The sequence below is a fragment of the Ptychodera flava genome, chromosome 5 (assembly GCF_041260155.1).
Source record: "Ptychodera flava strain L36383 chromosome 5, AS_Pfla_20210202, whole genome shotgun sequence".
In the NCBI taxonomy this organism is placed as follows: Eukaryota; Metazoa; Hemichordata; class Enteropneusta; family Ptychoderidae; genus Ptychodera; species Ptychodera flava.
In genome coordinates this window covers 6,239,865-6,265,691 of record NC_091932.1, presented here as the reverse complement: position 1 = coordinate 6,265,691, position 25,827 = coordinate 6,239,865, and the positions used below count along the sequence as shown (strand labels likewise).

Sequence of the window (25,827 nt, the reverse complement as noted above, 5' to 3'; positions counted from 1 at the left end):
ATTTGTTTTTCTGTCTGCCTTTCTCTTACCTATAGCCTACTCTCTGCTCGCTTGAAACGTGACGGACCTCGCACTGTGTCAGGTATGCGTATTAAAATGCGCCCTCTTTCGGTGTACTCTTGCTTCCGCGAGTGACCTGCATCTGTTGTGGATTATCAGACTCGATAATCCTGCAGACGTCGACTCGATTACCAGCGAATATTCAGGTCACGCAGGGAGCAAGAGTTCACCGAAAGAGGGCGCACCTTACCACGCACGCACTTATACTCAAGCGAGCAGAGCGTATAGGTAAGAGAAAGGCAAACAGAAAAAAAAAACTTGTAGCGAAAGAAACTTATTTGGTCTTTATCGTATTAGTATTTATTGTCCCTGAATAAATCCCTGATGCCAGATGTACAATCAGTGTTAACTAATGAAATGCCTGAACGGCTTAGAAACGTTGTTAGTTGTCAATTCGAGCATATGCCATGCATTTCATTCCAGACTGTTCTTGTAAATATAAGATGGAAAATAGTATTTAACTAAGCTTATAAACATACTGGCACAAACGTTGTCGAGGTTCTACGTATTTGGAGAATATTTTGAAAGTGATATAGTTACAATGATACGGTTTGGTCGGTATAATTATTGACTTGCTTATATATTAAAATCTTGACGAGATAACATTCAGAGAGGGATAAAATGGCGGCCAATTATCGAGAGGAAGTGTTATGTGTGACACGTCGATCATTATTTGAATAGTATGCTGAAGATTTAAAGACCATACCTGAGTTCGCTTTTACCGAGTCTGTTTCATTGCTCATCAATTATGTAAATATTCTATTATCTTGGATAATCTATCCTTCAAATGAACGCCAGTGTCATCATCTTTACAAATTATGTTTGTTTCATGTGAGCCACTATCCATGTTCATTTCCACACAGTGACTCTCTTCAGGTAAATTGTCCGATTTCTACTACTCTCTCCCTACTTTTAGATATAACAATAAATGCTTCAATGGCGTATTTTATTGTACTCAATAGAAAGCATGTCATTAGCATATTTTCATGTCATGTGTATACACAAGGTGTCAGTTGAGCCCTGATATATGATAACTCAACACGCTCAAGAAAGCAGAACAACATGTTGAATGAATTTTCACATGAAACTAATTAGCCGAAATACTTCATAAAAATCGCGGCTTTATCCCGATAAGTATCCAATTCTGGTTACAAAGGAATTATTTTTTTTATGTGTAATTTTATTATCGCAGAGAATACATCTACATTGACAAGAAGCTAGGACGGTGTGGAGAGTATGTATATTTGCAACATTCAGCCTATACTATATGTCATCATGCACATACGTAATTATAGAAAAGGAAGCTACATGTGATATATTATTCATCCGTATTAGAGTGCTAGTTGTCCATGCTTTTAGCTACTAACATTCACATACTCTGCTGCTGTTCACAGCGGGATCTCGCTCTCCATTAAGTGCTGTGCTTTACGAACCCCCTTTTATCTCAAGATACCTCTTTTTTTGCAGTTCATAAATTTTCTTCGCGTCTTCGTAGAGTTTCAAATCCCAAATATTTCGACGAGTCAGTTCCTTCAACTCATAATCTGTCATAACATATTTATGGGGATTTGCGTTAACGTGAGTCACTTCGTTTTCGTCAGGGATTGAAAATATGTAGCTAAGCATGCTTTGAGAAGTCTTAAAATCCTCCGTTAAGCCGACGAAAGCCATCATTTGAAGATTTCGTTTCGCGATCAGGTAGTGTTTTTCTTCAATCTTAGGAATTCTCTTTTCCTCTCCCATCTGTATCCCTCCGCAGCAGTCTTCAAACGTTGCGTCAACATCAGGGTAATTTCCGAACTGTAAAAGCCTGACGTAGAAATTGTCCATGTCTTGAAAATAAATGTCTGGAGTTTTCATTAAATAGTCCGTCAGGTTTGCTGACTTCACAAGATAGTGAATGCACACCTCATGTACCCCAAAACAGTGCATTCGCCTTGTGTAGTGGTACGTCGATATCAATCTGTCGAGTGGCTCTCGAAACCATGTCACGTATGCAAAGTGTAATCCAGGGTAAGTGTAGCTATGCAAGCCAAACGTTCTTTTCGAATAAAACAGCGTCTCTTCTCTGTTATATCTCAATCCTTTACTTTGACGGTAGAAGTCTCGACAATGGGCGACACGAGAAGTTCTAGGTATTCCGTTTTTGTACAGTCGAGGTGCTTTCTTCAAGATTTCTTCTACCGACGTTCCTCCAGCTTTTGGCAAATGCACGAAAGCGATGTGTGCTCGTCTGTAAGCGTCATCAGTTATGTCATCGATTTGATTTCGATCAGTGAAAAAGTTCGGCAGCGGTGTTCTTCCGATATCCCTGGTATTCACACAACGTCGCACGTAGTCAAATAGAACGGTGCAATTCGTAAATGATCCGTTTGCTGTTATTTTGTCAAGATATTCACACGTATCAATCCTATGTACATTCGTACTGTGTGTTGTTTTGGCAGCGGTAGCCACGGGTTTCTTTGAAGACAACCTTGGCTGCAGTGTTGTGAGATTCCCAACTTTCTTGCCAGCTGTGATTTTCGTAGTATTTGGCACGACCACAAATGAATTTGCTGATATTATTTTTGTGTCTCTTTCGTCGCAAAGTCCATATTTCATCGACTTCGTAACGATTATGATCATACCCACCACACATATGAGCAGCAATAGGAGAGGGCGTTTCCTATATTGCACCATTCCTTCTGTCTCGCTGGTATAGTAGAGATTATGATTATCGTCTTCTGAGCGAGGTTTTGAAAAAAAAACTTTGTCGGTATTCTGCAAAAAAACAAAAGTGATTAAAACTTTTGAGTCACTTATCATATATCACGAACATGGAGTTCAGAGACTCTGGTCCTTTAGACTTCGCATATCGCAACTGACGACGAGTGTCATAAGGTTCAGATAAATATGTAACATGCTGTTATATGTGGAAAAGGTCAAAGGTCACCTCCAAAGTTTGTTATCAGTTAGTTTGATTTTGGTGTGCGCTCTATACATTCACTTTGGCGCAAGAGTTAACATGCCTAATTGCACACACACTTTTTGTCTTACTGAGCCACCAATACGTGTATATACATATCAATTATTATTATTGCCCATGCTAAAAATTGACCAACAATAGGTAAAATTATTTAAAAGATAAAGTCATGTACATGTATCGCCAGAAAATGATCAATTCTGTCTCCACCTCAGCTCAAGGAACACGTGCAAAAGATCAAAGCGGTCAAATGATTGATTTTGAGGCAAAGTTTAAAATATAAATTTCGAATAAAATCCTTAAAGTGGGACTTTCAAAGCATTCAATAAGCAAAAATGAAAAAAATTCCGTCTTGAGATAATTGCCCGAGTGGTCGTGTAACACACTTAAAAAAAATAAAGTTTAGGAGTCACAATAAACAGTAGAAGCTACTGTCCATAGAGTTACTATCTCCTACTGTATCTCTGTCTGAAGGATAAGAAAAGCCACGTCATTAGTATGTGTGAACTTTGATCAAACGGATTGAAATTATGTCCAGCGTCCACAAACAAGATAATCATGTGTCTTTTGAATTTAAAATGTTGATTAACAGCCAAGCGTTAGCTGGGCCCTATTTACATAATATACCTCCCAGTAACGCCATTTTGAGCGCCACCACTGTTGCATTTTTGTATACCACTACTGTAATTCCTTCGTTCGCATCTGTCCAATGCGTTTGGTGATTTCAGGTACACCGACAAGGTCCGCTTAGATTTATTAGATGAGTTACTGTAGCCTGTTACAAAGAGTGTAAGCCAACGAGATATTATGAATTTATGCACTTCCCCAGCGATGCAGGCATGAATAGAGTGACGTTTGACTATTTGGGCACAACATATGAACATGATGAAACTCCGGTGTTCCTACCGTACACTGTGCGATTAGAAGCGGACGGCTTGCGTGGAAATTGGCAGTCATTATACAATTTAACAATTGAACAGTACATTCTTCATCTTCTCAAAAATACCGTAAATTTATCAAAAGGGAGGATAAGAAAGTTGTTAACATAATTCTGATTCACATAATTCTATCTTGATTTTGCTACACTTTTGTTAATACCGATTTGTGTCATATGACTAGTTGAAGATTAACTCTTGAAACCAATCGGCGTGGATTTAACGCTTCTGAAAATAAAGGCCGATCGATTTTAGGTCAACATGGTGCTGAGAGACGAGGGGTGGCCCGGTTTATTTCGGGGGGGGCGGGCTGGAGGATTCTTTAAAAATCGTTGCTGGCCGTTTATGGGCCCAGCGGCAAGGAAAAATGCTTCAAGGATGGCGGTAAAAATATTGCTGCCATATACCCGAAGACAACAGATTGTGTCTTCAGTGGTCTCTGGAGCTGCCACTAACGGCGATTAATTATGGTCTAGCTTTCATAGATTGTTAATCGGTACAAATGGGGCAGTGGAAATCTACAAACAGAAACCTGGATATGTATGGACGTGAACTTGTATCCTGGTCATTTGCAAGTTGTTTACAAATGCATCACAGCGTTAGATAATGCATTGTCAAATGTTTGTCAAATATCAGTTTAGTATATATATGTGTGTTAAAGTTTAACATTTTCTCTTGAACCGATTATTATTTGATAAGAAGGCACTGATAACGCCAATAACTTAATATATGTTGTATGTCACTTGATAAAATATTCAATTAAGAAAACTAAACTTTTCAACTCAAATCTCAGTAATAATTATGTTTTGTACATTTACTTGATTTTTAAACAATTGTGGAAATTATACTAGATATCGGCCCTGAAAACACTTTCAACACCCTGAAAGGTTAAGAATAAATGTCTTATATTACTCTACATCATACAAAAACCTCTATAAAGGCAACATTGTACACACTGGTGAAAACATTTAGGCAATGAAAGATCAATGACGTACTCAAAGCCTTAGTTTGTAAAGTAGAACTTTCTGTGAAATTAATTTTCTTTTAATATTTGCTGAACTAAAAAACACCATTTTACAACATTTTGAGAATAAATATTTGAAGACTAAACTAAACTACACTCTATATGTATTTTGTTGAACTTAAACAACAAATTTTCTTAAACCTAAAAAACGCTAACTGCAGACCAGGGAAAAGGTAAAAAAAGCGCGACTTTGTCCCTACAAAGACTTAACAATGTTCTATAAACGTTTTATAAAAACAGCAAATTTATCGGAATGCAAGTTATCTGAAAACCAAATTTCAAACTTCGAGTAATCGGAAAAGTATTTCCTGCAGAATGTTGCAAAATCTGAAAAACTACGGCATTCTAAAATCAACACAGTTAATTTTGTCACAGCTTACAAGTTTCAGTATCTGAATGATATTAACATCTCTAGGAACTAGCAAAGTGAATTATAAAATAAATACACAAGCTATTTCTAGGAAGATTTATGAATGCTGATTAAAAATGAAGACAAAAAATTATAGGACATTGCAGATAGGCAGAGGTGACATTTTCCGTGATGTATAAATACTGAATAATCAAGAAGTTTCTGGATCAGATTTTGGAAGGCATGCATGACGTTAATGGCAATTAAACGATTATTTCGAAATTTTTACTGAAATATCTTAGCGCACTTTTACTAACTATTAGATGCTATCCGTCACTACGTATATGCAGAGCAGCAAAAGTTATAAAAAAAGCAAACTTCATTTGTACAAATCGAATATAATTTTGGGTAATTTATCAGTCCGGGTCATTCCCATAATTGATGACTCATTATGATAATGTGTTCCGACTTATGCCAATTATCGGCCAAATAACGTCATTGATAAAGTAGAGATCACGCCAGGGTCACGAATCACCCGCAAAGAGTGATCGGTAGTTGATCGGCTGCTCTGTCTTATGAAGTTCAACAAATTTTGACATGATCCACGTGTTCTGCATAAGATCATAGCCACCAACGAGTCCGACAAGAGAAAAAATAGTCGAGATATTTACGATTTATTTCTACCCCCAGTTTATCGATTTCTCTCAAGTACCGAGAATCATTTTGTAGATGCTCGTCATCTCTATTAGAAATACTGTTCTCAAGGTTATTTGTGTAGGTACGCGTATGGCATTTTGCTAGAAGTAAGAGCGATATCAGAGCTTTAAAATGATATCTGAGTTGCGACTGTCCGACGCAGACTAAAAATGGTACACGATTTTGAAAATGTGTGTTTACGGAGTGGCCACACAACTGTTCGAGATAATGACAGAATTCGGCCCTATTGATTGTTATTTCGCAAACGATGTCCGTATTTCCATGAAATATGCAGCGCCAAGTGTTTTGGCATAGCCCTCTTCCACAACTGACAATATTTTTGACACGGATCTACGATAATACACGAAAAAGTTATGTGAATGGTGTTCATAGTAAGATCGAGTTCAACACACTATGGCGTACATAGCATGGACGCATGGAGGTTGCCAGGAAATACAATTTTTACTGATGGCGCGCTTGCCGCTGATTGGCTAATGACAGGAAGAAAATATTAAGGTATAGCGTCGCCAATTTCGGAAATGACCCGGACTGTTTATTGTGCTGGGCGCGTGATACCACAGTTTGTCAATCGGCTATTTTGGTTTTTGTGAAAAAAATTATTTTTACTTTACTCGACAAAAATGTTTTGGATAAAAAATTGCTTTGCTGCCAGGATGTGTGAAAAAACGAATTTGTTGCAATATCCATTTTCTCCAGCTTCCCTCTCAAAATCAAATGATCCATCCCTAAGTGTTAGAGATAATCGGCTACGATTTCCTCGTTAGCTGTTTACACCATGCGAAACATTTCAATGTTCAAATTGTCACTACACCTAGCAACCACGGTATACATTAAATATGAATGGTAACTATCGTTCCTCTTTTCATGCATAGAGGTCTGGTACCGCCATGTTTCATGTTATGGTGACAGTTCGCTATGACGCTGCTGTTCTACTGCTGAAATATATCAAGGCAAATACGAATGATTCTTTTTTCCCATTTTGTTCAAGAGGGCATGTGATGTTGTGTGAGTGAATAACGTCACGTATACATTTCAATATGTGTCGTGAAGCACATTTAGAGGAATATAGACGTCTTCGTTGGATTTCCAATAATTGATTCGTGTATCAAAATCTGGGTTTTAGCGGTGGGTAAAATCAGTTAGGGACTGGTCAGTTTCTTTTGGCCTTGGTGGATTCATGGGGGTTCATCCTCTTTTTGACTTTGGTGATATAAGGGGGTCACCATGTTTTTGAAATGCCCAATAGGGGGGTGTCAGTGTGTTTTTGAATTTCGACACGGGCTCATACTTGCCTAAAATGCATCGTGCCAGCCACAAATTTTATCATTCAGTTGCATTTTTTCGGCGCGCCCTTCGGGCGCGTATCTTTAATAATAAGAAGACATATTTTTCAGAGCCCCCTCAAAGCGCGAACTTGAAACTTCAATATATCAGACACATATATATCAGAGATATCTGTATGTTTAAATTTTTCGGCGCGCCCTTCGGGCGCAGTATTTTAATACATCGGAGATATATGTCAGAATTATCTTGATGTATGTAAATTGAAAGTCTGTTTTGCAAAATGTATTAATCATTATGAAATCTGCAGTTCATATGAAAAGAATGACAAGTTCATGATACTTTTGTTTTCTCTATGAGAATTCAGTATTAGAAAGCAACATGCACTAATATTTCTCAATTCACAATCACATTTTTCTCACAAAAGTTATGGACATCCACCTTTTGTTTTACATTTGTCGTGCGCAGGGGGTCACCCTGTTTTCGAAAGTTGGAATAGGGGGTCAGCCACTCTTTGACATCGGCAAAAAATAATCCACCGCCCCCCCCCCCCTTAGGCCGAAGAAACTGACCAGTCCCTAACAGACATGTGTCAGCATGAAAATCATCTGTTAAATATAGAAAAGGTCGTCTCCCATTTCAATATACGAGGTGCGGTGCGGTTAGCAAATTTTAAACAGGAAATTGATAATAGTAAAGAACTAATTACTGCACGTTCATCTTATAGAATTCAAAGACTAGCGGTGCCAATAGAGAAGTATTTGCTGATTTCGCGACGAAGCAAGCATGAAAGGGACGACTTGTAGCATCCATGGGCAAATCATAAGTTCAAACACTGTAAGTTTCAGCTCTAAGTACAGTGGGTAAATGTTATGACGTAACAGTATTAACGCTGTGGTTATAGGTAAACCATTTTTCTCATTCCTTCTTCTTTTTATGTATCAGACAATAACGTTATCAATCTCAATGAACGGTTGAAAAAAGCCACTTCATATATACTGTATGATGTTTGGTGAGTCAGGCCTTAGCTGGTAGAGGAGATATTTCCGCTACCTGGTGACAGAGTCAATTTAAAGCAGTCTACAATAAATCAACGTGATTCAAGCAACAAAACTGCTTAGTTCACATCCTAAAGCCATTAACACGACGTTTATTGACATTGACACGTTGGCACACTGTTATTATTATCAAACAGTGCTATTCTCTGCTAGGTTCACGACAGACTGTGGAGGGACCGCGATCTACAGCATGTATGTGAAGACAACAACATATGATCTTCGATACTTGCTCCTGTGTAAAATCTGGAATTTAGGAAACATAAACAGATGAAGAAGTCACCTTAGCCATAGACGTGCTTTAGCCGTCTAGTCAGCGAGCAACTATCGAGAGGGTCCAAGTTCATGCTCTGTAGCAGCAAAACCGGACATCCCTGATTGATCCGTTATCGATAAAATCACGACTTGCTGGTTTTCATTCCCATGTGCGTTGCATAGAGACAATATGAGATAAGGCTGTTCCAATCGATTGATATTGTTCGTTTTGAAGCCCAGGAAGCAGCGTCGAAAACCTGGACTGGAATCGTGGACTGCACAGGGCGAGATTATGTAAAAACTTTAAACACGTTGTTTGTTCAAATTTATCGAATCCGCCATATCGCTAATCCGGTTTTATGAATAGACAAACTCGAAGAAAAATGACAAGTCTTGACCATTCTATTATTTGGGGGGGGGGTAGGGTCATGATCCCAGGTGTGGAAAATATTGGGTACTCCAGAATTAAAAGAACGTAAACTTTGCTGTAAGATTTGTGAATTAAGGCGTTCATGCTGAGTAAGTATCATGATGTCGCTTTTCATTTCAAACGGAAAGCACGTAAATATGTATTATTACAACGAAAAAATCTATTCAAACTTTCTAACCTTATGAACGAATGCACAGATATATCTCAGTCTTCTATGGTTTTCAACGATACCTGTCATCGCCGAGTATCGCTACATCATATACGCTTTTAGGGCTATGGCGGTATACTAGACCCAATTTCTTGCCAGTCTGCCAAAGAAATGTACTATTAACTCAGGAATTATTTTTCAGCGACAATTTGTCTTTGTTTCCAGATAATATCAACAGCAGTAGATGTGGTCGTAAAACTGCTGAAAGGTGCAGTATGTAAACGTTGACGGGTACGGCAATTTGGTGGGGTTTACAACGAAACAATTGCTCTGGAATTAATTAATTCAGAGACTCACGTGTCGACTGATAGTGTACGTAAAGATATAAACGGCTGTGCTTGTCGTGAACACAGCTAAATTCTACCCAATTCGATGTGACGAGAACTGATTGAACTCCCCCAAGAATTAAGCGTAAAATGGTTAAAAAGGATAAAGCAGCTAGAATCCAGTTCTGCGCTGATGTAAGGGTCACGTGAGAGACGTTTCACGAACTCTTCCAATCGGTCGATACTCCGACATACCATACCGAGATATTTGTTCGGATATTTGCGCAATCTGTTATATAACACAACCAAAACAACATGCCGTTGAGGAACGCCGAGTTATATAAATATGTGAAGACGGGCTGTTGAAGAGAAAGATGGTGGGAACGAGGGCGAGGGACCTATCCTGACCAAGAAGGAAATAGCAAAGGAAGAATCTCTTCTGATCTTCTTGACCTGGCAATAACGTTAACATCATAATTTCAGATCAACCCTTACCACTTCTTCAAATCAGCCCTCAAATCAGCGGTATTACTGATCTTTGCCGTCTTCAAGCCGGCAAGGATCAGCAGAGCCGCTGATTTGGAGAAGTGGATCCGTGCGTAAAAAATCAGTGTCCGAAACGAATAAAATATCTTATTCATGAATAAATAAAATTGATGATAATGGCAAACTGATTTGTTTTCTACCTACCTCTCCAAGTAGACGAGATGGGGCTTTGGTCTGCTAGTTTGCGACAGTCACTGTAATTGAAGTGTAGAACATTTCACAATAAAATGTGGCAAGCATAGCCGGTTGAAGACCAGTGTGCCTTCGTGGGCTCTCTTCGTTTGGTTTTTGTATTAAACCGCTGATTGCAGATCACACTGTTAATATTAAGTAGAGTTTCGGTTAAAGATTAGTTTTTTAAGCATACACTCTGCACGCAAGCAGGTACAATCATAATCCGAACAGGAGGCAGTCAACCAGTCGATTTCCGGAAGTGGTATTAGGGATGGGTTCACATGTTATCCTGCAAGTCTCAGAACTTTTGAACAAAATTAATATTTTGAAGGTGAAACTACTTTTGGCAACTGCTATTTTGCTAGGTTTTGGAAGATCCCCCCCCCCCCGTTCATTAGCGTTGCATTTCCTCCACAAAACTTCACTGCAGTCTCTCTCCCCATAGCTCTTCACTTGCGCCGCCCCACCCACCTCATAATGAATTGTTCTTCGCAGGTGACCGAAATGGCCGCGTTCTCGGTGGCTGTCGGTTGACAGACATAGCATGTATCAGCCGCAGCCTTCCAGTCCAATTTGAAAACTTCAACAAATTTTGTTTCGTTGTTTACAAGTGTAAATAAAGCATTTAAAAGAATTTTAGGCAAAATAATATGGAGGGGAAATTTAAGCTGTTCGTCAACTGCCCTCCCACCACGATTTTTAAAAAGTTACCCCTCCCATTAAACGTTTTCCCCTCTCGCCTCCCCACAACCCAGACTCCCAAGTGACCACAGTCCCCTTTCCCAGTACAAAAGTTTCTCACTGCTCTCTCATCAACGTATGATTTTGTTCTTCCACACTAACCTCTTTTTATTTGGACTATAAACTTTGACTGGTGACTATTTCCCACTGTGAAACTTAAACGAAAACACTCCAGGCCAACAGACAGAAATAAGTTGCCCTCTACACCGCCTACTTACATAGATTAAATCCCCTGTTTCTTGCCCTCCCGCCAACGAACCACATGTACTTGCGAACACCTTTATTGTCTAATAGCTTCAAGGGCGATGAGATGGACCACAAGACGAATTACTGTAGAAGCGACAGACGTCCTAAGAATATATATCGTCATGTATGGTGGAAATGTTTCAATTTGTCACTCAGCGTCATAGCCGTGTGACTAGATCTAGCTTTCTCTCCAAATACGTTAGACGTAACCAGAACAATGTACTGTAGGAGCTTCTACTGTCCGATGCCAGAACCAACAAAAGTAAAATCTTCCCAGTTCCAGATACTTGTCTCCTTTTACGTTGTCTTTTTGTAGATTTTTAAATGTTATATTTTTCCTTTCACCATGACTTTTTGTGATTGTTATATTTTAGATTTCTTAATCATGAGGATTCTGGATGAGCATAACTCTCAGTCTGCCAGACTATCCCATTAAATTCAAATGAATATTGAGGCTCTCCCGTGCTTTTTATATCGTGCATGCTTAAAGGGAGGTTGGTATTGGTATTGTTGGTATTGTTATATATTAATGATAATCTAATAATTTTGTAATTTTTTCAGTATTTTGTGTTATTTTTTGGAGGATGGGGTGGGTACTTTGAGTAAATTACTCTGCGCTTGTTAGCTTTGGTTAGGTTTTCATCTTTGCTTTATTCCGGAAGAGTTGTATGTACTTCAATGCTACAGATATCTTCATAACCTTTGAAACGGGCGTCTCTCTAGCTTTGCGCATTTCCACCAAGGCTATGAAATTCTGCCGTCATCGTCAGCGCTATGACTGCCCTCCTTTAGTGCGGAGATGAAATTTGACGTCCTGTTTAAACACTGTCAGTTTTATGAAACAAGAATAACTTTGGAAATTTTGAATTTCTTGCCATTCTGAACTACACGTGTAATTTTTACTGTAGTCATAGTTTGTCATCAGTTCTCCACTGGATGTCATGGAAACATTTTTCCCAGAGTAGAAAATGACAAAGTTTTAGTGATCGGGAAGAATTTTTCTCACGTCCATATGTCTTGCTGCTTCAGAACTGCAAATAATATTCACAGAACAAAAATGTGGGAGTTTACAGAATAGTGAAGAAAACACTGTTTTGTCAGTGATCTCGTCTATGACTTTCAGTATTGAGAAAGCATAGGTAGGCCTATAAATTATATGAAGGTGCAGGGGCAATACTTTCCCAACATTCCCTGGGCCGTGCAGCCACACTGTTGTCGTTGACTCCCTTCGGCCATTGGTAACATCGGCTTAGAACCGTTTGACCCTCACTATTTTCGCGCTGTCTCGTTTCCGCTCTGCCACACAATAACACACTCTTGCCTTCCTGACTCAAGGCCCATAGGCATTCTGTACCATACAGCAACTTTGCTCCACGTTTTTCACACAACAGATAATTAACCAAGTTTTAAAAATAAACTCACATACATGACAGGCTTGAAAAGCTTGCTGCGTGTTATTTTGGGATTATCAAATTAAATACTGGTAGTGCGCAGAATGTTGGCTAGCGCACCATTACTAACGTGACTTCGCTATTAGACAACCTATTTGACGTGTAAGTGGGAAATCGACTCGGCGTTCCACTAATATCTCAAATTTTTTAAAGCTTACGTATACGCTGCTGTAGAGTAGCTTGTGGTAAATTTTCATCGGTGTCAAACAGCAACGTCAAATTTGACCTTGGAGGTGAGTACCATACGCTGCATAACTGCGTAATCTTTAGTCACTCGATGTCATACTTAGTTCACGTACATGGCCCTCCAACACCGTGTATCTCGGAAAATATTCGTTTAGTTTATTATTATTTCTCACATAATTGCCGTTTATCAAAGGATATACTGTCTGACTAGCTTATTTGTCGCGATGACCATGCCTTGGGTGTATTAGACATTGATAGGACAATACTGACGACGATGAATTCGAGATGATGTACATGTATATGACAAACTGTATTTCGATGTTGTCATTTTCGTTGGAATAATCTTACAGTTTGAAAGGTCCAGCGATATATGTCCTGGGTTTTCCCATCCTGATTGATTGAATGTTTTTATAACATTTCAATGAATTTCCAAAGTATGATGAATTTTGGTAGACCTATAATCTCGTGAAAGCTAACTTGATAATTTTTAACTGCAGAACATTTTTTCATGTTATCATTAATAACATACCAACCTTCATGAAAACATTTTTGGCATGCCACGTACTCTCGAAAAAACATTGTTGACTATCTAGCGACGAATCATGAAGGACGAGTTTCATCGTACTGCGAGGTAAATGTTGGTTTTTAATTAACTTGACAGACATATTTCATACAATCCATTCATGTACATGCCCATATGTATTATCCCGTGTGATCTAGAAATAGTACAGTACCAATCTCACAAGAGAGACTGAGAAAAATATGCACGCGTTGCAAGCTCAAGGTTTCAATATTCGCGTTGAAAAAACCTTTACATAATACAGACGAAGGATTGAAATTTTACAGCAGCAATTGCTAAGGGTATTTGCACTCTGTCCGACAAACACGCGTTTGTTCATTATCTTATTAGAAACAAGACACAAGATGATACCTGGAAATAGACGATGTCATGGAAATGAAAATTATGTTACACAAATCTTGAAAAACGTTTAAACGACTCCAAATTATGTCAGAAACTTTGAAGCTTAGAAGTGTGCACGGAATTTCACGTCTCCCTCAGTGTCCCCGAGCATATTCATGGCCAACCGTTTCAGCAAATTGTGTTTTTGATCGTTCTCACGTCTAGTAGCTGATTGGGGGGGGGGCGAACACACTATGGTAGACTATCGGTTCCGAACAGACACAACGGGTGCACAGATATACTCGAAGTCGTCGTATCTTATCGATGGTCTATGGTCTTATTAACTGCCAAGAGTAATACTCCAGTACAGTACAGCTTCTATACCTACTAAGGGCGTCTAACTATACGATACTCTTCAGGTCAGAGTTGTCGGCGTACTCTAAAATGGCATCCGAAGGACGGTCTTCTTCTAGCCGTCGCCTGTCTCTATAAATTTGTGCTCTTGTATAAGTTTGTTAATGAAAGAAAGAAAGAAAGAAATCAAAGCTTTCAGAGAGCATTTATTGGTCTTTGCAGGATGTTCTGAAGAACCATTTAGCTGAATGTTTGAATATGGTAATTCTGCAACTGACACGTGTCTATACTTCTGTGTCGCGTATTGTTAGGACAGCGTGCGTGGTACGGCAGTATTTTCTTTAGACGGACCTATTCTTTTATCAAGTTCTTCTGAACACATAGACTGAATTTAAGAGACCTAAAATAGCACAGCCTAGTTAAAAGCCCGCAGTACGCAAAACATGAGACATCTATGCACCCCGAAATGAATTGCAGAAAAAACAAACTACTCAGGCGTATTTAAAATCTATAGCCGGAAAATATTGTGATAGCAAACTGTGAAAACTGTGAATATTGCTATACAATGAATATATGTATATTTCGTTATGTCATGAATATATATATTTCGTTATGTACATATTTCCGTAGCAGACAATAGTTTTCAGTATGCAACATTTTGCCAGGCTGTTTGTGAACGGTTATCGCAGTACATGGAAGAAAGAAAGTACCGCATATTTAATAGTATTTAAAAGTCATTTTGTGTAAGCTGTGGCATTATTAAACACGAACGTTTTTGGTGAAGCGCCGTATGTTGTTGGACGAGTGCCTAATAGAGTAAAATCAAATTTACAGGTGATACAAAAGCAAAATACGAAATGTATGTCATCGGGCAATCTTATTAAAGTTGAATGTAGAAATGTCGACTTTTCCACCTTTGCTTTAAAGAACAACAGGTGGAAACGTGGCCCTCTCTACATTGTGTTTTAATCAGATTGGCCAAAGGTAAAGCCCCCTTCGAAGTACGCCGTCGTGTGCCTGTCTCTCAACTTCGTATTTTATTTTCCCCCTAGATAAAAGTTGGAAATCTACACGGCTGTTTGCTGTTAATGTCACATTCGAAACGAAATCGAGCCCCATCTGTGCGGGATTTGAAAGGGCGCTAATCAGCGATGATCATGAAACTACGTGTGCTGTTCTGCGCCATCGCCGTCTTTTCAGTTTCCTCGGTCTATATTCTTATCAAGTACCGCCTCTCAACAAAGATCGGGATCAGCAGGTCAATGGACTTTGCACCATTGAAAACTACATGTATTTCTACAGTTGAAAACGTACCACTGATAACGGATCCGGATGCCTTGACTACGGTCTCTACACGGAGCACATCGGCGATGACGTCATCGACTGCCGAAAGTGAGAGTGCATACTCTGAAATCCCAAAACATCGCACTTGCAGGTATCTTGATACGTATATATTTATGAACAGAGTAAACACGAACTGTACTTTTCTATTTGAGTATTTGACAAACTGTGTGAACAGAACAGGTATCGGGAGGACGCCATTGCCAAATTTTTTCTTTGATCGACAAAATGGCGTTGAGACATCTGATGACGCTTATCGGAGGGCTAATGTTGCCTTCGTTCACATGCCCAAGGCCGGGGGTACTTCTGTGGAAGATGTTCTGATGAAGATACCGGCATTGAACGACACGGGCGTTGTGAGGAAAAAACGCGTTTCTCACTGTGGCGACCTCTACGGCAATGGTCAGCGCTTCAAAAAATACACCAATCAAACACTGTTTTACTCCAAGAGGACTTTTGGTCTCCATGACTTTGCGTTTCAAGGGCGTCCCTTTGCTTATGTTACCTGGCTCCGAGAACCTATCGACAGGCTGGTTTCCATGTATTTCTATGGCAAGCGAAAGGGTTGTTTTGTTGTCCACGAGATATGCTACCACTACCTTGCGAAATCTGAAACATTGACTGACTATTTGATGAAGACAACCGACATCCACTTCCAAGATATGGATAATTTCTATGTCAGGCTATTACAGTTCGGAGACTTCCCGGATGTAGATGCAACATTCGAAGACTGCTGTGGGGGCGTTGAACTCAAAGACGTAAGCATCATTCCGAAGATAGAGGAAAAGCATTACCTCGTGGCGAAAGAAAACCTATGGACAAAGATGGCGTTTGTCGGCCTAACGGAGGATTTTAAAACTTCTCAAGATATGCTTAGTTACGTGTTTGGAATTCCAAATGAAGGAGAAGTTATACACATCAACGCAAATTCTCATAAAGACTACAACTTGACAGATTTTGAAATCGACGAACTCAGAAGGCGAAATATGTGGGATATAAAACTGTATGAAGAAGCACAGAAGATATATGAACTTCAAAAAAAGATATATCTGGAATGGCATGAGAGTCAGCCTTACCCAACTGAGAACATTGACAATGTGCTACAATAAGTACAGCGAATTAAAATCCAACCATTATAAAACCGAAAACTTGTGATTGTCTTTTTTTTTGGAATCGGGGACGTACCATTTTATGAATCAGGGATGTACCATTTCATGAATCAGGGATGTACCATTATAGGAATAAGGGACGTACCATTTCAGGAATAAGGGAGTCCGGACGTACCATTCCAGCTTAGAGGGGGAAAAAGAAGTATGATGATAACGATCATACATTTGGCGATATTGCCACGACCTTGGTTTTTGAAATTTATTATCGGATTCTGACCGTGATACACGTCTATATTTTAAATGAAGGATACAGTTGGCAAATTAATGAATTAATCGATGACATTGAAATGACGTAATGAATCCTCCATATACATGCTTGTCACACGATGGCAAGTTCTTAGATAAGTCTAAAATGTATAACCACTCAAACAGCCATAGTTATTTGCGATATTTCGAAGAAAACTGCCAGATGAAACCACAGACAGTAGACGCTAGATGAAACAATAACAATTGATAATGAATAAAGCGCTCTTCTTCTCGCTACGTAATTGTATTTACAAGAGGAGTCTGTGATGAAATGCATGAACGTATGTTGACATCAACAACGTTGAATTTTGAATCCATGCTATGCTTAAACGTCTTGTTCTCGCTGCAAATGATCTCTTTTCTCTGCTATTAGCATTAAAGGGACATAAGCTGTAAATTGTGGCAAGTTTTTCAGTATCCTGCTTCTGTATATCAACTACCGTGTCTCACCCTAATCCGTTTGTCATGCTGAAATTTCTAGTATCCTTTTTGTCAACACAGCTTGTATGTGTGTAGTGATCATTGTTTATGAATTAGTACGGACTTGAATACAATTTTCAACAATAACAATGGAGATTATACTCATATAGGTTGTGTTGATATGCTAAATACTTGGCATTAGATTACATTTTAGGGATTCAACGCAGAAAGTGCAGGGAAACCACAAAACAAAAGTTCTGGAAAAATAGCCAAAAGTTACAGCTTATGGAGCTTTAAATATCGATTACAAATACCGATCGGATATTCACACACGGCGTGTCTAATGTATCCGAGGATTAGATAAATCTATAAAAGTCATGCAAGATGTATATATTGCCATGGGAACAATGATATGTATTCCTAAGGTAGTCTCTTTCGCAATGTTGACATGTTAGGGTGGAATTGGCCTCAGGCACAGCTATTCGGATTCTCAAAATTTTATCATTTTGGCAAAGAAAAATAAAAGACTTTGTTTCTCAACCTAGACATATTGCAAAAATGATGCGATGACGCGGGGTTTTTCCTCTCAATTTTCTTTTCTTCAACCAAGAAGAACGCGCAAAAAACATGAAAACAACATAGGAATGCAAGCACAGATAGATGCACAGCAGTGTAGCTTTACAATTTTTGTACAGCAACAGTTCTGTGGTTTGATTTAATATGATAGTGACATATGTGTGAATGGAATATTAGCGTCACTTATTCTGTTTACAGTTCTGTTTATACAGCACTGTGTTATGCACTATCGTCGCGTATTTTTGCGTTTATTTTTTCTATTTTATCCTCATGAGTAGAAAAAATTTGACGCGGCGGGTCTGAATTGACGCGCGCGAGTATAAGAAACAAACTTTTTATTTTTTTTTTTGGCCTTATACTTTTTCTTATCTACCACAGGCTCATTTTAAAGCTCTTGAAGAAAGAAAAAATTCCATCGTCTTATGTTTTCGAAAGTCGAAAATTTTCTTTTTCAACATAGTTAACCCAGGGATGGCGACCATTTTGAATTTCAAAATATCGGTAAATGTTAGGTAATTTGTCTCTCTAGAATTCTTTATGTTTTTATTCTTGATTTGGTGAGAGATAGGTTTTGAAGATACCTTGAGGAAAATTTGAGCAAAAGTTGAAGTCTTCGATTTTCGAGACGCGTACTACCTTAATGAAATTTTCTGGTAAGATTGAATTGGCACTGTTTGAAAGCAGATTAGTGCCAAGTGTGAAGATGTTGTCATTTGAAAGAGACATGAGGCCATTGGAAGAAAGATTCATTTTATTAGGAATATGACAGGCTGTTCAGTAGAAACACAGGATAAATCGCATCATCTCTCTACATGTTTCCTACTCTTCAATGGTTAAGTTTAGACTTGGTTCAAGTTGAAGATTGTGTAAAATAGAGTCATTTCTGCAAGATTTAAACGCATTATTGTTACTTTGATTTACTTTGATTACTTCCTGTTGTCAGTAAAGTTTTTGTAATATTATGCATAGCCGGATATCTGAATTTGTTGAAATCAACTGCCCTATTTCAAAATCACAGGCTGGTTTTCGAAAAAATCGTAGTACCATTGATAACATTTTTATTTTAGACACTGCAGTATGGAAGTATTTAGTTAAACACAAATCAAGGTTATACTGTGCATTTATCGATCTTGAAAAAGCTTTCGATAGAATAGATCGTACCGATATGTTTTACAGTCAAGCTTTTGAAATTAGGTATGAAAGGGAAAATGTTGAAAGTATTAAAATCCATGTATAGTAATGTAAAAGCATGTGTCAGGACTCCGCACGGAGTAACTGAGCTTTTCAACTGTACATTTGGGGTTCAACAAGGGTCTTTATTATCACCTCTTTTGTTTAATATTTTTATTGATGATATAGGTGAAACTTTACAAAGTGGATTGTATAGTGGTGTCTATGTGGGTATGTTAAAATTATTGTATTTATTGTTTGCCGATGACTTAGTTATTGCTTCTAGTAATGTAATTGGGTTGCAAAGACAACTTGACAGGCTTTGTATGTATTGTAAGCAATGGAAGCAAAAGTTAACTCATCTAAGACAAACATTATGGTGTTTAGGAAGGGAGGAAGATTGAAAAATTACGAAAAATGGTATTTAGATGGAAAACATGTAGAAGTAGTTTCATATTTTAACTATCTTGGTTTACAATTTTCTTGCTCGGGCGTTTGGTCTTGCGCCCAAGAGAAATTGGCAAAACACGGTAAAAGTGTGATGTATAGAATTAAAAAATACCTTAGTCTCTTTAAAAATTCAGATGTTAACATTGCACTTAGAATATTTGATTGTAAAATTTTACCGATTCTTATGTATGGTTGCGAAGTGTGGGGCTTCCACGAGGGTCCTGATGTGGAAAATGTACACACCCTATTTTGTAAATTCATTTTAAAAGATGGTACCAGAACATGTAATTATGCTGCTTTGTAAGAACTTGGTAGAGTGCCTCTACGAGTCATGAGGCTTGGTCGTATTTTTAAATACTGGCTCAAATTAATTTGTAGTGATAATGCCACATATATTAAAATGTGTTACAATGCAATTACCAATTTGAAATGGCTGAGAAGGGATACAGTTGTTGGGCTTATAATGTTAAGCATTTGTTGTTAACTTATGGTTTTGGTATTGTATGGGATATGCAAGCCGTAGGTGACGCATCATCTGTCTTATCTGCATTTAAGCAAAGATCTTTTGATACTGGCTTCCAACAATGGAACACGAACCTTCACAATACTTCCAAGTTAGATTCATATCGCCTTTATAAAAATAACCTTGTGCTTGAGAAATATTTATGTGTTATTAACGTGGAGATATTTAGAAGAGCTTTATGTAAATTTCGAGTGTCGAATCGTAACTTGCGTATTGAGAGTGGTCGATTTGAAAATATTCCAAGGGAAGCCAGAGTTTGCCAGTTGTCTAATGACAATCAAATAGAAAGCGAGTTTCATTTTTGTTTAGCTTGTCCAGTGTATAGTGACATAAGAAAACGTTTCTTCCGTCTTACTGTCATGACTTACCAACAGAAACGAAGTTTGTGAATCTTCTCAGTTCACAACATCCTAGTACTATTATCAATTTATCTAAGTTCATCATTTATAGTTTCAGCCGAAGAGAAAACTTATTATCCATGAGCAATAATGTATAACTGCCCCTAAGTTTGTCTGTATTATTTTTACAAGAATTGTAAGAAAGGCCGGTGGCCTATATTACTGAATAAACATTACATATATACTTTGATTTGAAATGTCTTGACTGGGATTTCGCGATACCACCCTACGCAGTACTAGATTTACACATGCATGGAGTGAACGCAATCGACATTAAGTTTCTCATAGAATCTGGCTACAACTCCAGTACATCGCAGTCAGAAAAAATGTCGCTTGAACTTGGACTGCTACATCGCATTCACAGACTTGGACCATGTGTGGGTTTAGTTCATAATGCATTGCGATACAGTGATTCGCACCAGCATTTCCGACTGCGAATTTTACTAGTACAAAGGGTTGTGTAAAGTGTAAGAGCAGGCCCTTTTAGCAATTGTAGGTACAGATTTCCGCGACTGGGTACAGATTTTGAGGATATTATCACATCCCGAGGAAAGTCATCAGGGGGATCCCGGATGTGCACCCGCCGTAATCCAAACCAGGTCATGGATACTACGAGCTCTTGAGCTTCAAAGCTGTTCAATTTAGTAACGCTGAAGTTGAATAGGTCTGAACATTGAATAAAAAGGTTTTACTTATCGTATAGGAGTACAACTCAGAGATGTATTTGTAAAAGAATGTTAAATCATCAGCTCGTCTAAAACAACAGTAAACAACCTCAAAATGTATCTAACATTCATAGGACAAGGAAGAATGTATCTAGACACAATCTCTGGGTATTTTTCCTCGTTGAATCTAGTAATGTTGAGTCTGACCATCCTCAATATCGCCGTCATACTACGGCTGTTACTTATCTGTGAACTCTATACAGCTTTACAAATTCTATATCACATTTTAAAAGTGCAGGTTATACCGTAACCTGTCATTCTTCATGCAAATACGTTTGTTGTTAGTACATCAGTTGAACAGGCATATTGCTGATAATATTAATCAGGAAGAAAAGTATTTGAACCAGATCGACCTTAACGGAGAGACACAATTTTATAAATTGTGATTTACAAAGGTAAACACACAGAATGATAGGTGTGACAGGCAGTGAAATGTGTCTTTTTCGAGTCAAAGGTGAGTTAACACTAACATCACAGTGTGTTTTATTTAATTCGAAGCACAGAATAGCTGTTTGAAGATGGACATGACTTAGTTTTCCTTTTGAATCTACGATGGTCCATAGGGAACACATTAGCTACCAACGGTCTCTCGCTATTTGATTAAAATTCAATGCAACCGTTCAAGTGTTTTACATCACTGGTGTATTTAAGGTAGAATGCACCTCGGGGACAACCCAGCAAACTTTTACAATTTTCTTCAGATCTACCACTTGTGAGGGATAATTGTAAAGATCTTGCAATAAGAAAAAAGTTTCACGTGTTAGTTTTTCTAAAAATCGAAAATTTTGTCTCTCCCCATAGAGTTGGCAGAGGAACGGCGGCCATATTGAATTACAAATATCGGTAAATTTTAGGTAATTTGCTTCTCTAGTACCAAACTTTGCACGGTGACGCCTGATTTTTATTCTTGATTTGGAAGTTTCAATTGAGAAAGTTTTAGCAAAAGTTTTAAATCTATCACTTTCGAGACGCATACTATCTTAACTTTGTTGTAGGAATACTCATTGCCGTCAAATAATACGTTTCCATGGGAATGTATTTATACGTGTGATCTCAAGAATATTTAGTAAAGACAGGCAATGACAAATATAGTTCCGGGTTAAGTTATTTGATATGTTGCTGTCAAGCCTCTTCTTGACTTTGACAAGGCCAACATTCAATGAGCACGTGTCTTCTTTTTGATAGCAATATATTTTTTCTTTTGGCGATAGTAAATTTGTTTGGCTTCATCATATAATTTCAGATCCCAAATGTTTCGTCGCCGAAGCTCCGCAAGTTCAAAGTCAGTTCTCGTGTGGATTTGTATTAACATGAATCTTGTCCTTTTGCAACGGTATTCCAAAGACGTGGCTTAGAATGTCTTGAGAAGTTTTGAAATCTTCTGTGAGTCCTATAAATGCCATTTTATTAAGTAAATGTTTCCTGGCAACCAAGTAATGTTTTTCTTCAATCTTAGGAATAGTTTTAGCATCTTCGAATTCCACACCGCCGCAACAGTCTTCAAATTTCTCGTCTACATCGGGAAAGTCTTCAAACTGTAACAGCCTAACATAGAAATTGTCCATGTCTTGGAAATGAATGTCGGTTGTTTTCTGTAAGTAGTCAGTCAGATTCTCGGATCTTGCCAGGTAATGTATGCATATCCTGTGAACCCCGAAGCAATGAGTTCGCTTGGTGTAATAGAAAGTTGAAATTAGTCTGTCAATTGGTTCACGAAACCACGTAGCGTAAGCAAAGGGTCGTCCTGGGTAGGCAAAGTCGTGAAGGCCGAAAGTCCGCTTCGAGAAAAAGAAAGTTTGGTCCTTGTATTTTCTGAAAGAAAGGGCTTGCTGGTATAAAATTGTTGACAATGAGCAACAGCGATTTTGTGAAGTCTTCCCGTTTTGTTCAGTCCGGGTATATTTTCTAAGACTTTTTCAACAGACGTCCCTCCAGCTTTTGGCATGTGTACGAACGCCACGTTAGCATTTAGCACCGTCAGCTGTATCACCGCTGTTGTTTCGCTTCAAGAAGACATTCGGCAGCGGATTTCTCCCGATGTCAGTGCTATTTAAACACAGTTTAGAATATAAGAAGAGAATCTTGCAATTTTGATATTTCGTTTCGTTCTCCTTGATGTACCCTCGGAGAAAAGTACACGTGTAGTTCCCATCTGTTTTCATCGGCACTCCGTTGTCAGATGTCTTGGCAACATGTACTTTGGACAAGTTAGATGATGTAGATGAAACTGCAGTTGAAAACTCTTCGCTCAAATTTGATTCCTTGAGCATAAAAGTAACCTATTTAATAAATCGTATAATGTGAAAGAGATATTTGATGTCGGTAGTTTGACCAAAGGCAACGTATGGTTGAGAAACTACCAATCGTGTTGCTAATGGCTACTGTACACGTTACTTGGCTCACCTAGTAAGTGATGACGTATTGTAAGAGGCGTTGTTCAGTATTTTTAAGATGTTATTATAAAGTGATGTCGCTAATTTCATTCCTTGGAATATTTTCTGAAATTTCATTGAATATTCAACAAACTCTCATCAGTTTCTTCCTGTCGAACTGCTTCTGTAATGTTTTGATGTAATTATGTTCACTGACGGTAGCTACCGACATATTGGAGTGAAAATTATCAGAGTAACCACTTAGATGTATATAGGAGTCATTTATATTAAATCTAAATGTATACCACAGAAGTCAAACCTGACTAATCCGATCTTACCATTGTGGCCATCCCCTATGCATGCCTACGTGGACTCCATGATGCTGTAAAGAGCAAAATATGAAAGATAATGTGTTTAGAAAAGTCATTCAACTGCATGCATTTCACGGACTATTGTTATTCAGAGGAATCAAACAGGAAAGGGGGTGTTTAAATACGTATAGTATGTATAGTTATGTGGCCAACGAGAGCAAGAGTGAAGGGTGACCAAAACGAAACCTCACGTTCACAGGTGAACTTGCAATAATAATCCTTACCGAAAATCAGCGTTGATATAGCTGCAGTGGCTGTTATTGAGAGCACAAAATGTCTGAGTATATGACGCAATATCACAGCGGCCATCGTGTCAATCTTCGTGTCTGCGCTCGGGTAATGAGCAAAGACAATTTACGTGATTATGTAGAATAGCTACAAATAATACAACTATCAATCACTTATAACACGCGATAAGGAATCCAATGATTAGCTTCGTCAGTCTAAAAGTACATATTGTACCACGGCTTTCGACCCAGCCAATCCCGTCGGCGTGTTTCAATAACATTTGTCGGTATTAACTTCGCTTCAATGAACTTTTGAAGCTTCTTTTGCTTTACTGCCAACGCCTGTTACAGTTACCATGGAAACCGACTTAGGCTGTGACAATCCTCACCTTTTAGTTTCACCACACCAAGTGATATTAAGTCATCAATATTGTCAAAATTAGGAAAGAAATAGAAAAAAAGTTCCGGTTGATGACGTACAACAGCGGTAATATGGATTTCTTATCTGTGCTGGTGTACGTCACACAGGTGGAGATACGGGCCAGTTCATGTTATATATATATCATAGCAAAAACATGGGACTATGTGCCCGAGGGTAGGTGACCATTTTTCCCGACGTAAGGAGGGCAAATGATCTCCTGCCCCGAGGGTACAGAGTCCCTTGTTTGGGCTATGTTTTATTATATACCTCTCTTACACAGTTTTCACTCAAAATATTTAGGTTTATTGACGTCGACGAATGATAATCAAATGCTTTATTTCCACCTTAGACGAAAATCCGTAAAAATGGAACTATTTTCATCATCGAATGGCGCATTGATATATTTCAACTACTGTTATGCTATTTATCAATTTTTTATGCAAAATTTTCAAAAAAAGCTGATTTCCTGTGCAAAACATGAAATTTCAACATTTCCACATCCAGAAGTTGTCAAGTGGAAAATAGTTCCGGTTCACTTTCAGTCAAGTGATGACCATGCGGCCGGCAACATCATTGAATCCTATGGAGCGCGCGACGTTCGATATACGAGGCATGTAATAAATATATATATTGAATAGTCCTTTTATCAACTCACAACAAATGCTACACGGAGTCGCTCAAGTATTTTGTTATGTTCATGCTGCCACTTGTATTTCTATGACCTTACAACGGTTACGGCTAGTAAGCGCGTATCTTTACCGAAACCTCACAAAAATACGTTTTCGTGAATATAATGATATTCCCTTGCCAGACATTGCTGAAAAAATTGAATCCATGCGTGTCGTGTAAAATTTTGTACAACGTGAATATTATTTTGGAGACTGACTAATGACAAAAGTATATATTTAAATCTACCTTGAAGCCCGTATAATATTATTTTTAGCTAATCCGATATGAAACATATTTGAATATAGATGAATGAATCGTGTCGACAAAGGAACGATGATGTTCGCCGCTTTGCACGATTAACATCTTCCTGCATTCGATAGGCACTTTCTAAATTAAAACGTCTGTATAGTTAAAAAATGTTGCATACACAACTACATGTATGGCAAAGATCCCTGTGACATTTGTCCCTATATTTCTGTTAAAAGACTGTTAACATGAAGACAAATAAAATGAACCAGATGAACAACTTGTTTGAATGTTAGAGTGACATCAACAGGCAAAAGAGCATTATCTGATCTAGTGACCGCAACTTTTCTGCAATGTAAAAT

General features: G+C 38.2%; 2 protein-coding genes across 3 annotated transcripts; one reads left to right on the top strand and one right to left on the bottom strand.

Annotated features, from left to right (window-relative positions):
* Positions 1 to 989: 989 nt before the first annotated feature.
* On the bottom strand, positions 990 to 10,402 carry LOC139132842 (heparan-sulfate 6-O-sulfotransferase 1-like). Of its 2 annotated transcripts, XM_070699158.1 has the most exons (3): positions 10,233 to 10,402; positions 9,247 to 9,376; positions 990 to 2,820 (listed from the first exon to the last, which is right to left on the bottom strand). In XM_070699158.1, exons 2-3 carry the CDS (start codon positions 9,304 to 9,306, stop codon positions 1,486 to 1,488), a joined length of 1,395 nt encoding a protein of 464 aa, XP_070555259.1. In that variant the 5' UTR covers positions 9,307 to 9,376; positions 10,233 to 10,402; the 3' UTR covers positions 990 to 1,485. The 2 variants fall into 2 exon arrangements, with proteins under 2 accessions (XP_070555259.1, XP_070555260.1); XM_070699159.1 differs by lacking the exon at positions 9,247 to 9,376 and having other exon boundaries at positions 10,233 to 10,398.
* Positions 10,403 to 12,769: 2,367 nt separating this feature from the next.
* On the top strand, positions 12,770 to 16,724 carry LOC139132841 (uncharacterized). The gene is made up of 2 exons (XM_070699157.1): positions 12,770 to 12,933; positions 15,194 to 16,724. Exon 2 carries the CDS (start codon positions 15,293 to 15,295, stop codon positions 16,589 to 16,591), a length of 1,299 nt encoding a protein of 432 aa, XP_070555258.1. The 5' UTR covers positions 12,770 to 12,933; positions 15,194 to 15,292; the 3' UTR covers positions 16,592 to 16,724.
* The last annotated feature ends 9,103 nt before the right edge of the window (positions 16,725 to 25,827 follow it).

Coding starts and splice junctions, on each gene's coding strand:
- LOC139132842 (XM_070699158.1), bottom strand. CDS start 9,306: ATGACAGGTATCGTTGAAAACCATAGAAGACTGAGATATATCTGTGCA. Junction 2,821..9,246: donor TCTGTGCATTCGTTCATAAG/GTTAGAAAGTTT, acceptor GTTTTTTTGCAG/AATACCGACAAAGTTTTTTT.
- LOC139132841 (XM_070699157.1), top strand. CDS start 15,293: ATGATCATGAAACTACGTGTGCTGTTCTGCGCCATCGCCGTCTTTTCA.